Source organism: Armigeres subalbatus, chromosome 2, assembly GCF_024139115.2.
Source record: "Armigeres subalbatus isolate Guangzhou_Male chromosome 2, GZ_Asu_2, whole genome shotgun sequence".
NCBI lineage: Eukaryota > Metazoa > Arthropoda > Insecta > Diptera > Culicidae > Armigeres > Armigeres subalbatus.
In genome coordinates, this window is record NC_085140.1 from 125,029,944 (window position 1) to 125,043,800 (window position 13,857).

General features: G+C 41.8%; 1 protein-coding gene across 1 annotated transcript; it reads left to right on the forward strand.

Annotated features, from left to right (window-relative positions):
- Positions 1–11,249: 11,249 nt before the first annotated feature.
- Positions 11,250–12,314, forward strand: LOC134209227 (uncharacterized). The gene has a single exon (XM_062685218.1). The coding sequence runs from the start codon at positions 11,250–11,252 to the stop codon at positions 12,312–12,314; it is 1,065 nt and encodes a 354-aa protein (XP_062541202.1).
- The last annotated feature ends 1,543 nt before the right edge of the window (positions 12,315–13,857 follow it).

A 13,857-nucleotide genomic window follows, 5' to 3' on the forward strand; every position in this document is an offset into this window, starting at 1 on the left:
TTGAAGGTGAATAGCGTCCATCTGACTGAACAGATTTATACAACAAACCCCTTAATCAAAAGATTATAAGTACACGTTTCATATTCATCATTGATTAGACACGAAGAGCTTGTTTCAATAGGCCTAAAACTGTTTTCAATGCAAAGTGTCCATTACCGCGTTCTGATTGGTGCAGACACCAGCGAATGTGCTGCCGCTGGGTTTGCTGAGAAGGCATAAAATAGCGCAAAACGAAGCATGCCAGTACAGCCGCAGAAAATGTTCCAGAAGCAGCCTATTCTACAGACCCGACACCGCAGCAATGCCGAGGAGATACCGGCAGCAGCAGCAGAGTCGAGCCGAAACTAGCCGGCATCAATGAAGAGCTGAGACCGACCGGCATCAGTGTTGAGCCGAAACCTGCCGGCATTGGTATCGAGCCGAAACAAGTTGAAGAAAATCAAGAGAAAGAACTGCAATGTTCTTGAAGAAATCGCGTGTGTGTGTGTGTGTGTGTGTGTTTTGGTTTCGAGTAAAGAAACCCCCTCGGTCAACCAGTTCCCCGAAAGGAGTTAATTTTCGGCCCTTATCAGGGCCAAGAGAGTTAATAATAATTTTCGAAATTGGGTGGCATTCGTCACTGGTTCGTCGCATGCTGCATTAAGGCAATTCGCATCCCGCTGCTTCCATTGAAGAAACAGCACACGTCAAGCGGATACGCTGCATGAAGACAGCTTTGGTTTTGCGCTCCACCCAGGAGCACCCAGCATCAGCTTTACAGTCCGCTGCAACATGACGCAACAGATGGCCATAGAAAATGTTTATTTTCAAAGCATACGGTTCTTCTGAGAGCCATTGATAGACTTACTAAAGAGTTCTTAAAAATTCTAAAATACTCTAGAGATAAAATGTTAAACGCGAATAGCAGATTTTCAAGATTTTTTCATAACCGTTACATAACAAGAACTGTGACATATAATGAAATAAATCACAAAAAAATCCACTATTAGATGAAAAATCGATTGAGAGCTTTTCTTTTTGAGATATTTTTTCCTATATTGCTCATGAAAATTGTTATAATAATGTTTGGGCTGTTATCGCCGATTTTTTATACAAATTAGGTGACGTGAGAGATTTGGATATATTATACATCTTCAAAGGCATGGTCAAGTCAAGTCCTACGTCCACTTCGCGGTTATGTCACAGACATTACCCACTGTTTGTTTTTAGTGGAATGTATTCAACCGTCTAAGACGAGTTTAGTTGTGGTCGAAATACATATCTGCAAAGATATCAAAATAATTATTGGTACTGTTAGACTATTAATGCGAGAAGGTAGAGAAAAATGGTAACATGGCTAAGAAACCTCGCAGTTAATATTTACCTGTGGGAGTGCCTAGGGAACACTAAGCTGCGAGGCGGCAATGTCCCACTAATGGGAAATGAAATGCCAATAAGAAGAATAAGATGGACTAAAGTCACTTGTCATAAGACGAGTTCGTACTATCCCATTTAATTCCACCAGAGGATTGTCACTTTATACGTATTTTGACCTCAACAGTGAGGCTTATGACAAGTGCAAGTATTACACTAAAAGCAAAAAATAATTTTCTTTTTTTTTTTTTTTTTATTCATTTCTTTATTTGGTAGGCACTCTGTGTTTTTTAACCGCTACTGTGCCGTGATCTACTGTGGTATTCTGCTGTACAGAATCCACACAGAATCTATTTTTAGACATTCGTTGTTGTTATCATTGCCGGGTCCATCTCGTCGTGAGTCCATTGTGTCCTTTTGTCCGTATCGTGTATCCAATTGCTCGTTGCATTGTTTGGTTGCCGTTTATCCGGGTACGTTGGAGGATTGCCTCCGAGAAGATCAATTTGTCAGTCGTCATCGGGCAGCCGTGTCGGTAAGACGCGCACCCCAAAACGCAACCGTTTGGGCTGCACCTCAGGCGACTGACAAGGGCTTGGTGGAGGGGCTGGGAATCGAACCCATGACCGTCCGCTTATAAGGCGAACGTGTAGCCAACTACGCTACGGGACCCCCCTAAAATAATTTTCTTATCATGGACTAAAGCGCTCAAAACCTTATCAGGCAATTTTTAATAATTCCGGGAAAACTGGGAAAAACCCGTGAATTTGTTTTGTCCACTAGAGTGTCTCTGGAAGCAAAACAGAATGTAATGCGATATTCTAGGTCGCTCGTTCTTGGGCTGCCAATCGCCAGTTTCCCTGCATACCGGACGCACACACATCTTCCTCTGTTGCACATAGCCAGTGAGTCAGGTGTCTACTGTGCAGCTGACGTCCTAAACATCATTCTCACTGGTCTTTCTTTAGGCATGTGCACTACATGTCCAGCCTACGTAGTTTATCAGCCTGACGGTGATGTCTTCATTTTTGTTCACTTGATACAATTTGTGATTCATGCGTATGTTATTTTCCACCAAATCACTGCCAAGTATTGAACGCAGTGTTTTCTGCTCGATCACTCCAAATCATTAGTATGCATCTTTTAACGTCCATGCTTTAGGGCTGTGTGGGGTTTGACTAAAATGCCTTCAGTTCCAGTCAGATCTCCGCGGCGTGCACACGCACCCAGGGAGAGTTGCTGTCATAATTTCGTTCCGGCCATTTAGGGTCACACATATTGGTGATCCTGCCGGCATATTTTTTGGATCCTGTCGCTGATTTCATGAGGTGAGTTGAATTCAAATGGTTACATTGTGACAAGTGATATACTTTAGTTTGCAAAATCACAAGACGCGTCTCGAAGATCGTCGGAAAATGGATTATGGTTTGAAGAACATCAAAGCCTCGTCTGGAAGATCGTAAGAAATTGGTTTGAAGGTATTTATAACCAAATTTGAGAGAAATGGAGAAAAATATTCTATGCTGTACTGTACGAAACTGTTCGGAAAGCCAAATATATTATCTGGAAATTGATCTTGGAATGTTCTGACTTAGTAGGATTTTACAAAGCTATTCGGAAGTTCGAATTTATTATGCGTAGGATTAGTTTGGAGTTATTGGCTAGCAGTACTAGTTGATGGCAAATGGTTGATGGTACTAAAAGCGAAACTTAAAGTTAGATTAAATGTATAGATTTGGAATGGATTTGTATTGGATTTGGATTTGGATTGGATTGTATTTTGTTTGGATTGGATTTGGATTGGATCTATATTTGGATTGTCATTACAGTTTGTGACATCAGCGCGTACTGACGTGCTTTTTGCTCGCGCATTTTTCGTTTCGTTCGTTCGCTGTTTACTTACACAGCGACAGCATGCAGTCACCAGTGGTAGAACTGCCGGTGGGTCTGCGAATATGCATGAAAGAAGTGGGCGCATTTTTAGGCATTCTGTGCTTGATGATGGTCGGATGCAGTGGTGTCGGTTGCTATGGATGCAATCGCCCATCGCATCGCTCGGAGTTCACGGCTGGAGGCCGATGATGGCTGAGGCAGCGGAGAAGCGGTTGAAGAAGAATAAAATTAGAGAGATTTGGTCTGCTCATCCAGGTGATTGATTTCATAATCAACATGATTCCGGGATGGGTACGAGTCATGTCATATGACTAACCATATTGATAAGAAAATTATTTTGAGCTTTTTAGTGGAATGTCTTCACTTGTCATAAGACGAGTTAATACTATCCCATTGAATTCCACCACTTAATTGTATCTTGACAGATACGTATTTCGACCTCAACAGTAAGGCCGTCTTCAGTGTCTCGTACTTGACTCGACTTGACAAGTCGACTTGTCAAGTCGAGTCAAGTACGAGACACTGAAGACGGCCTTACTGTTGAGGTCGAAATACGTATCTGTCAAGATACAATTAAGTGGTGGAATTCAATGGGATAGTATTAACTCGTCTTATGACAAGTGACTAACCATATGTTAAGTTGTGCTTGGTACTAAACTTTATAAAAAAAAACGAACAGTTGGTAATGTCTGTGACATAACCGCTAAGTGGACGTAGGACTTGACTTGACCATGCCTTTGAAGATGTATAATATATCCAAATCTCTCACGTCACCTAATTTGTATAAAAAATCGGCGATAACAGCCCAAACATTAAACCGTCTAAGACGAATTAAGTACTGTCCATTTAATTCCACTAGTTAATTTTCGTTATCTTTGCAGATACGTATTTCGACCACAACTGTGTGGTCGTCTTCAGTGTCTTGTACTCGACTCGACTCAAGTCGAGTCGAGTACAAGACACTGAAGACGACCACACAGTTGTGGTCGAAATACGTATCTGCAAAGATAACGAAAATTAACTAGTGGAATTAAATGGACAGTACTTAATTCGTCTTATAGCCTATTCAGATTGGGCTATTTATGACTTTGTTAAGTGAGAGGGTATCCAATTATTACGAGGTGTTCAGACTGCAGCAAGATAATATATCTTGACGTTTCCATGTTTCCTCATTTGCACGCTAATACAGGGTTGAATTCAAGGAGAGTTTTAAAATTCAATTTGCGAAATCAAGCATTTGTGTGGCGACAATCGAACATTTTTTCTGAACAAAGTTTCTACGAAAAAAATATAAAAAAAAATATGAAAAGAGATTTTCGAAGAATATTTGAAGCTCTCATTAAGGATAATGAGCGAAGTTACATTCATTAGTTTGGTGCGCCATTCTTCGGGGAATCAGACTATTCCTCAATTTATTGTTAAGTTTAAAAAGTATTTTGATTCTGTACTATGATCGAACGGAGATTTGATAGAAAAATTTAGATACTTTTGGGAATTCTCACAAATAAATAAAAAAGGACGATTGGACCAATTTTCAAGAAATATTATCGAACTAAAATGTATTTCCACCAGTATCTCCATGTATGAAGGGCAACTCAGCAATTTTTTTTTTTCAAAAATGGAAACTGAACCATTGCGTTCTACTCGACAATCAATGATACAGCTTCTAACAAAATCGAATCGTGTGAATGTGATATAATTTAAACTGGATTTTGGATGAATTAATGCATTACCAATCCATGTTTTATTTAAGGTTATTCTACTTTATATATACATCCCATTCAAATCGTACAGTTGTCCCACGTGAAAAATGTTGAAATCCAAAGTATATTAAGCCATTCAAGTTAATTCTAGAGAGCATCTGATTTTTAAACAATTCATGTTGAATAAGTGGAGAATAAATAATTATCATCATTATTTTTCATCATATAAAATGCTTTCCACAAAACCATCACAATTCGAGTTATTCTTCAGCGCTCAGAAGATTTTCATCTAACATGCATTCGACCCTGCTGCGACAGAAAGAGCATGACTGTCAACTACGAAACGAAATGAAAACAGAGAGAATTTTCTCTCTGGCAAAGAGAGCGTGACGCTTGTCAGTTTTGTTTTGTTGAATTTCTCCCTGCATCCCAGTTAGAACGAAAGCTCTCTCGTAATAATTGTTCGTAATAAATTCTTTTTAGCGGGTATCTTTTGACAGCGCAAAATGTATGGAATATTACGTAAATAATGACATCATAAAGCGTATTTACCCTGAAACGCCAATTATTATGTCATTAATGGCGTAATCTGAATAGGCTATTAGACGGTTTAATACATTCCACTAAAAGAGCTTAATATATTTTTCTGAGCCCAAACATTATTATAACAATTTTCATGAGCAATATAGGAAGAAATATCTCAAAAAGAAAAGCTCTCAATCGATTTTTCATCTAATAGTAAATTTTTTTGTGATTTATTTCATTATATGTCACAGTTCTTGTTATGTAACGGTTATGAAAAAATCTTGAAAATCTGCTATTCGCGTATAACATTTTATCTCTAGAGTATTTTAGAATTTTTAAGAACTCTTTAGTAAGTCTATCAATGGCTCTCAGAAGAACCGTATGCTTTGAAAATAAACATTTTCTATGTCCATCTGTTGCGTCATGTTGCAGCGGACTGTAAGGCTGATGCTGGGTGCTCCTGGGTGGAGCGCAAAACCAAAGCTGTCTTCATGCAGCGTATCCGCTTGACGTGTGCTGTTTCTTCAATGGAAGCAGCGGGATGCGAATTGCCTTAATGCAGCATGCGACGAACCAGTGACGAATGCCACCCAATTTCGAAAATTATTATTAACTCTCTTGGCCCTGATAAGGGCCGAAAATTAACTCCTTTCGGGGAACTGGTTGACCGAGGGGGTTTCTTTACTCGAAACCAAAACACACACGATTTCTTCAAGAACATTGCAGTTCTTTCTCTTGATTTTCTTCAACTTGTTTCGGCTCGATACCAATGCCGGCAGGTTTCGGCTCAACACTGATGCCGGTCGGCCTCAGCTCTTCATTGATGCCGGCTAGTTTCGGCTCGACTCTGCTGCTGCTGCCGGTATCTCCTCGGCATTGCTGCGGTGTCGGGTCTGTAGAATAGGCTGCTTCTGGAACATTTTCTGCGGCTGTACTGGCATGCTTCGTTTTGCGCTATTTTATGCCTTCTCAGCAAACCCAGCGGCAGCACATTCGCTGGTGTCTGCACCAATCAGAACGCGGTAATGGACACTTTGCATTGAAAACAGTTTTAGGCCTATTGAAACAAGCTCTTCGTGTCTAATCAATGATGAATATGAAACGTATACTTATATTCTTTTGATTAAGGGGTTTGTTGTATAAATCTGTTCAGTCAGATGGACGCTATTCACCTTCAAAATCTTCTATTCCAGCGTAACGCTCTCGATGCCAAAATATTGAAATGACACCCGGTATAGTAAAGAAAGACATAAGTCCTACGTCAAAATTACCCTTCAAATATGTACTTCAGAAGTTCAAATTATCCTATGTTGTGCTGTAGGATCTGTCAAAGTTAATAGCGTCGGTTGTCTAGTTCTTATTTCTTTACTTGGATTCATCTATACCATTGTAAATCAATTGTAAATCGATTAAGCAGACGAACATCAATCGCAGCGGCAGTGTCGGTAGCGACCATCTTTTGTCGTCGAGAGCAGCAGAGACCATGCAAGTCTCGTTTGGATTGGTAATTTTGCCGTCGGAGATTTTCTTTACAAGATTGGGACCATCGTTTCCTCCAACATGATCAAATGATAGCTCTCTATTTCGAGAACATTTTCCCAAATCGTTCACGAACAACTTACACTCAATATATAAATTTCAGGAATCAATTTCATAGATATATTTTCAGGGCTATTTTTATAAAAATATGCCCAAATCTCTCACATATTGGAAGAGGAAAACGGCGATATCATTATTATTACCATTTTCGTGACCAATTTAGAAAAAATATCTCAAAACAGAAAGCTATCAATCGATTTTTTATTTAATGTTAATATTTTTGTCATTGATGAAAATATGAAAAAAGATAATTCTTTGACTTCTAGAGATGACACCATTATTCTCCCTGTCGTTGGATGTTGGTTCCCTGCCGGCTGGTCAAGATAAAATTTAAGCCGGAACTGAACTCGCATGAGCCATGATTTTGTCATTATATCAGAACAACTCTAGCCGAAGCTCCACCCCTTTGATGAATAAGACCATTGTAAACCGCTTGTTGGCTCCTCCTTCACCTAGACCGACCAAACGAAAATGTCATGTTGTGAATTACAGACTGTCTGTCAGCGTAATTTACCATTTGTAGCACCATCTATTCTTCAACCAACACTGAAAACTACGTCGAACAATAATAATCAAAAATGTTCCAGCAATCTTTTAGAAAGTATCAAAGAGTCATTTTTCTACATATTTTTTATCAAATGTCAAATAAATCCAAAATTCAAATAAATCCAATAGATAAAAAATCGATTCATAGCATTCCGTTTTGGGATATTCTTAATTGGCCACGAAAATCTTGAAAATCTGCTACTTGCGTATAACATTTTATCTCTAGAAGATTGAATTTGGCACAAAAGTACTATTTTTAAAGCGAAAGGTATTGAAAGCTTTAATATTAAACTCTTTAGTAAGTATCAGTGGCTCTCAGAAGAACCGTTTGCTTTGATGGCATACATTTTCTATCTCCATCTGTTGCGTCATATTGGAGTGGACTGTGAAACTGAAACTGGGTGCTCTGGGGTGTGCGACGTGTGCTGGTTCCCCAATGAAACCAGCGGGATGCAAACTGCCTTAATGCAGCGACCGACGAACCAGTGATGAATGCCAACCAATTGCGAAAATTATAAACAACAATCTTGGTTGACCGTGGGAGTTTCTTGCTCGAAACCAAAACACACACAAACGATTTCAACACCGCCGTAAAAGCGACGAATTCCAACCTATTGCGAAAATTATCACTAACTCTCTTCGCCCTGATAAGGGCCGGAAATTAACTCTTTCATAGGAAACTTGTTGACCAAGGGAGATTCTGGCAGGAAACCATTCTAGAACGTTGTAAATAACTTTTTCTCTTTTTCTCTCTTCACCTTTCTCTGCTCAACACTGATGCCGGCCGGTCTCGGCTCAATAATGAGGCTGGCCGGTCTCGGTTCGTTTCTGCTGCGGGTCTCTGTTCGGCACTGTTGCAGTGTGTGGTGTAGGCTGGGCTGCTTCTTCTGCTGCTGTGTTCCACTTGATGTTCGTCAAAAATTGATTCATGGTGCTGGGTAGCACCCCGGTTTTATTCATCGTTGATGATGATAATATCCCGTTGGAAGTTCTGAACAGAATGAGAAGGAAAAATTGCGTCACCATCTTTTATGGCTTATTTTGGTGCAGCTTATCCGCTAGCGTCTGCACCCATCAGAATCAAGCGAACAAATGACGCGAGGAACAAGCGGCACCCATATTTATAGGTTTCAGTGCAGTCAATGTTTTGCTTCGAAAACAGTTTTAGGTTTATTGAAACAAGTTTTTCGGGTCATATCAAGTATGAATATGAAAGGCATACTTGAGATCTGTCGATTAAGGGGTTTTCCGAAGAGATCCTTTCACTGGGACAAACGCTATTATCATTCAAAATCTTTCAACACAGCGTAACGCGGTCGATTTAGAAATATTGAAATGACACCAGGTAAAGTGAAGAGAGACGTAAGTCCTACGTCAAAAGTAAGAAAACGATCTTTTCAAATAACCGCGAATTTTGAATCTTCTCTGCTTCCCAATTGGTGGGCCAATCAGCTAGTGTCTTGTATCCCGCTTCTTTGTCAGCCAAAGCGTCGTCATCATCATCAACGCGTTCGAGAAGGGCTTCTTCTTTTTTACGCTTGTTGCTCGCTGCTGGCGTCTATTTCCTAACGGGACTTTTCGCTAGATACAGGCCAATAAGCCGGGCAAGCGAGCTTAGAATTGCAGTTCAGGTGAGAAGTACGTCTGAGACAACATTGTTAGTAGTAGATGGAAGGAAACACCTGGACATGGGATTTCGGGTGATAAGATTTAGAATTGGTAACATGGGACGATCATTCAGTCACGTTCGCTTTGTGTGCGGTCAGTATCAAACAATGTTTATCTACATATTTTTTTATCAATGCCAAAAAATCCAACATTTGATGAAAAATCGATTGATAGTTTATTAATGTTTGAGCTGTTATCGGTGTTTTTTATCCAAATAAAATTATGTGAGAGATTTGGACATCTTATGAATCTTTAAAGGCATGGTCAAGCGAAGTCCTTCGTCCACTTCGCGGTTAAATCAGAAAAATTATCCACTGTTAGTTTTGACGCTATTTATGAAAATCACGCATAAAATTTTATCTCTAGAATATTGGATTTGGCACCCAAGTACAATTTCTATCCCGAAGGGTATTGAAAGCATTGATATTGATTTCTATTGTTGTCTCTCTGAAGAACCGTTTGTTTTTTGGACATACATGCTGCATCATGTGGCTTTTCTTCAGCCTGTCTCGGCTCAGCACCGATGCCGGCCGGTCTCGGCTCGACTCTGCTGCTGCTGCCGGTATCTGCTCAGCATTGCTGCTTTGTCGGGTCTGTAGGGTGGACTGCTGATGTACTGGATAGGTTTCGGCTGATGATGGTCGCTTCGATGGTGTCGAGCCGAAAAAGCGGTGAGTGCAGACTTCATTCCCTGCTGAAAGGTGTGAGTGCTATTCAATCGATGATGCGATTGCTTCGCTTGTCCCGGTCAGAATGAAAGGAAAAAATCGCGTTGCGCTATTTTATGGCTGCTCGGCAGACCCAGCGGCTGCTCATTCGCTGGTGTCTCCATCAATCAGAACGTGGTAATGGAATGATGCAAGAATTATGCGGTACCCATATTTATAGGTTCCCTTGATCTCAATGTTTTTCATTGAAAACAGTTTCATGCCTATTGAAACAAGTTTTTTGGGTCTTATCAAGCATGGACATGGAAAGCATACTTGAAATCTGTCGATTGAGGGGCGATTCGTCCACTGAGACGAACGCTATTAACGTTTAAAATCTTTCAACACAGCGTAACGCGGTCGATTTGAATATTTTGAAATGACACCCGGTATAGTAAAGAGAGACGTAAGTCCTACGTCAAAAATAATAGCGGTTTCATCAAATGAAATTTTGCTTCCCATGTTTTCCGAATGAGATCGTTAATTTTGTCTGCATACTCTTCTTAGGCATTCTTAAATATCTTTATCTTTATTGTTGTTGCATCAACAGGCTATATTTGGACCCAATGATGTAGAGTATTTGAAAAAAGAGTGAACATTTAAAGATGTTGTCAAGAGATAATATAAAGTAGGTATAAAACATTTGAACAAGTATAGTCATTGTTTGCAAAGAACGATGAAAATCTTCGGCGTAACATGCTCTGTGTGGCGTGGAAATCTAAGAGTGATGTGACTCTGTTGAAGACACGCTGTAGGCCTCAAATAGCTCCATGCATGCCATAATTTGTACGACGAGAGGGCAGCCTCAACATATGGCTGTTACGGAGCATGCATAGCTGGACATTCAGGTCTATTGGTTCCAATATAGCTCCACAGTCGATTCGTCCCTGCAGGGTATCGGCGATCATGATGGCTTTGTCGACATTTCTCCTTGAGCGAAGTAGCTCCAAGTTGATCAACTGACATCGGCTTTCGTAACTCGGTAGGCGAAACGGATCCAGGCAAATTAGCCTACAAAGGGCGAATCGAAGGAAACGGCGTTGAACAGATTCGATTCTCTAAGCACCGTTGTTGTAAGACGGACTCCAGACATCTGAACTGTACTCTAGAGTCGAGCGCACCAGGAGCAATTGAGAGCTTTTAAACAGTATATGTCGGTGAAATTCTTCACAACTCTGAAGATGAAAACATCTTAATTCGCCGAGTTCGAAAGGAAACTTTTGCTGATGAGTTGAAAGCGTTATCTGTAAAGAAAATGATACCTTTAAAATCACCATTGCGTTGGGTCAACCCATATTTAGACGAGGATGAAATACTTCGTGTCGGGGGACGGTTGAAACAATCGGACGAGTCTGAAGACACCAAACACCCTGCAGTTCTACCGGCACGCCATCAGTTCACCCGTTTAGTTTTGCTCCACTACCATTTGCGTTTGTTGCACGCTGGACCACAGCTTTTACTGAGCACTGTTCGTCTTCGTTTTTGGCCTTTAGGAGGAAGGAATGTGGCGAGACACATCGTTCATCAGTGCAAAAAATGTTTCCGGGCTAAACCACATCCTGTCCAGCAATTCATGGGAGATTTACCCGCAGCCCGGGTCACGGTAGCTCGTCCTTTTTCAAAAACTGGCATAGATTACTTTGGACCTGTATACGTACGGCCAGGACCAAGGCGAGCAGCAGTAAAGGCATACATTTGCCTTTTCGTGTGTCTATGCACCAAGGCAGTTCACCTCGAGCTCGTGACTGGCCTGTCAACGGAACGGTTTATTCAGGCACTAACACGATTCGTATCACGATTCGTATCACGCAGAGGTCCTATTACTGAGCTCTGGTCCGACAATGGGACCAATTTTTTTGGGGCTCGCAACAAATTGCGAGAGCTCTTTATTTTGCTGCGAGACAAGAATCACCAAGAGAAAATTACCACGGAACGCGTCAACCAGGATATTCGTTGGATTTTCAGGTCTCCAAGTGGGCCACATTTTGGAGGGTTATGGGAGGCGGCTGTACGCTCTGCAAAACACCATATTCTGCGTGTTCTAGGGAACGAACCCGTGTCCATTGAGGATATGAATACGCTGCTCGTTCAGGTAGAAGGCTGCCTGAATTCACGACCACTAACAGCAATGTCGGATGATCCGAATGATCTAGAACCTCTCACACCGGCACATTTCCTAGTTGGGTCATCGCTGAAGGGCTTACCGGTGGAGGATTTATCCGATGTACCTGTAAAACGTCTAAACCATTATCAACAGCTTCAACAAAAACAAAAACCGGTGGAGGCGGGAATACCTGTGTCAACTGCAAAACCGTACTAAACGCTGGCGTTCACCGGTACAAATTGAAGTTGGTAAATTGGTAGTAGTTGTGGACGATAATTTGCCTCCAATGCGCTGGAAACTTGCAAGAATTATTGACGTTCACGTGTAGTGTAGTTACACTCAAAGCTGCCACCAAAACAATCAAACGTCCGGTCGAGAAAATCTGTTTGCTGCCACTCAACGATCTTGAAGAGCAAACAACAACAAGCGAACAATAGTTACCCCGCAAACCTTCCTTCCCATCCTTGTCGAAGAGGACCATTCTTTTATTTTCAGAAATGCTGCTATTTCTGGGTGGGTGAGGATGTTCAGTGATGAGCTTGACCCCTCAGACTACATCCCTGGACGACCCTCGTTCTCGTTGCTCCCTGTTTCACTGTCCAGAAGAGTGTTCGATCGTCGCACCATCGTGGCGAATATGGAGGATGAAACGAGAGATCGCCAATCATCGTAGTAGTCAACGGTCATCGATGGTCATCACTGGAGATATGAGGGAGATCTCTTCTCCGACGCTCTGCTAGGCGATCGCTGTGGAGAACATCGCACGACCCGATGGTATACTTCGACTGATCACCACTCTGATGATCAACGAGTTAGTTGCAATTGGCCTGCAGCCAAGGACGATTGGTCTGGAAACCGTACGTGCGATACCTCAAAAATTCACGTAGTTTTAAGAACAAAATTTGTTAAAGTAAATACATGTTAAAGTGATTAGTCTTTCGTTTATGTTGAGTGTTTTATTGGAGTGGACTGAAAGTTTATATGTAATGTATCCGTGAACTTGTGAATTGCCCGTTTTCCGAAGGCCAGCGACGACGAGAAGAAGGAATTCCGTCGCTGAGCAGATTCCAGCTGACTAAAGTGATTTTCGTTCCGCGGTTCGATGTTGGTGTGCTGTAAACGAGCTGTCGAAGAACCCACGAAACAGTACCCCATCAGCACAGCTGTTCCATCTCCTCGCACTCCGCTTCTTCCAGGCGGCGTTTCTTCTCCTGAAAAAGGCGGGTCTGTTGTCTCCGCTTCCGTCTATAACGTTCCACGTTCTGCCGGGTACCTTGCTGCAGCGCGACCGCTCGCGCTGCGTCCTTCTCCTCCAGAATCTGTCTGCACTCTTCGTCGAATCAATCGTTCCGTCGACTTCGTCCCATATACCCGACGTTGTTCTCAGCTACGTCGTTAATGGTTGCTTTGACTGTATTCCAGCAGTCCTCAAAAGGGGCCCCATCGAGCTCACCCTCTTCCGGCAACGCTGCCTCGAGATGCTGTGCGTATGCAGTGGCGAGATTATGTTGCTTCAGTCGCTCTAGATCGTACCGCGGCGGTCGTCGGTACCGAACATTGTTGTTGACGGACAGTTTTGGGCGCAGTTTAACCATCACCAGATAGTGGTCAGAGTCGATGTTAGCGCCACGATATGTCCTGACGTCGATAATGTCGGAGAAATGCCGTCCATCAATCAGAACATAGTCGATTTGTGATTCTGTCTGCAGTGGTGATCTTCAGATATACCGATACGGGAGGCTGTGTAGGAAGTAGGTGC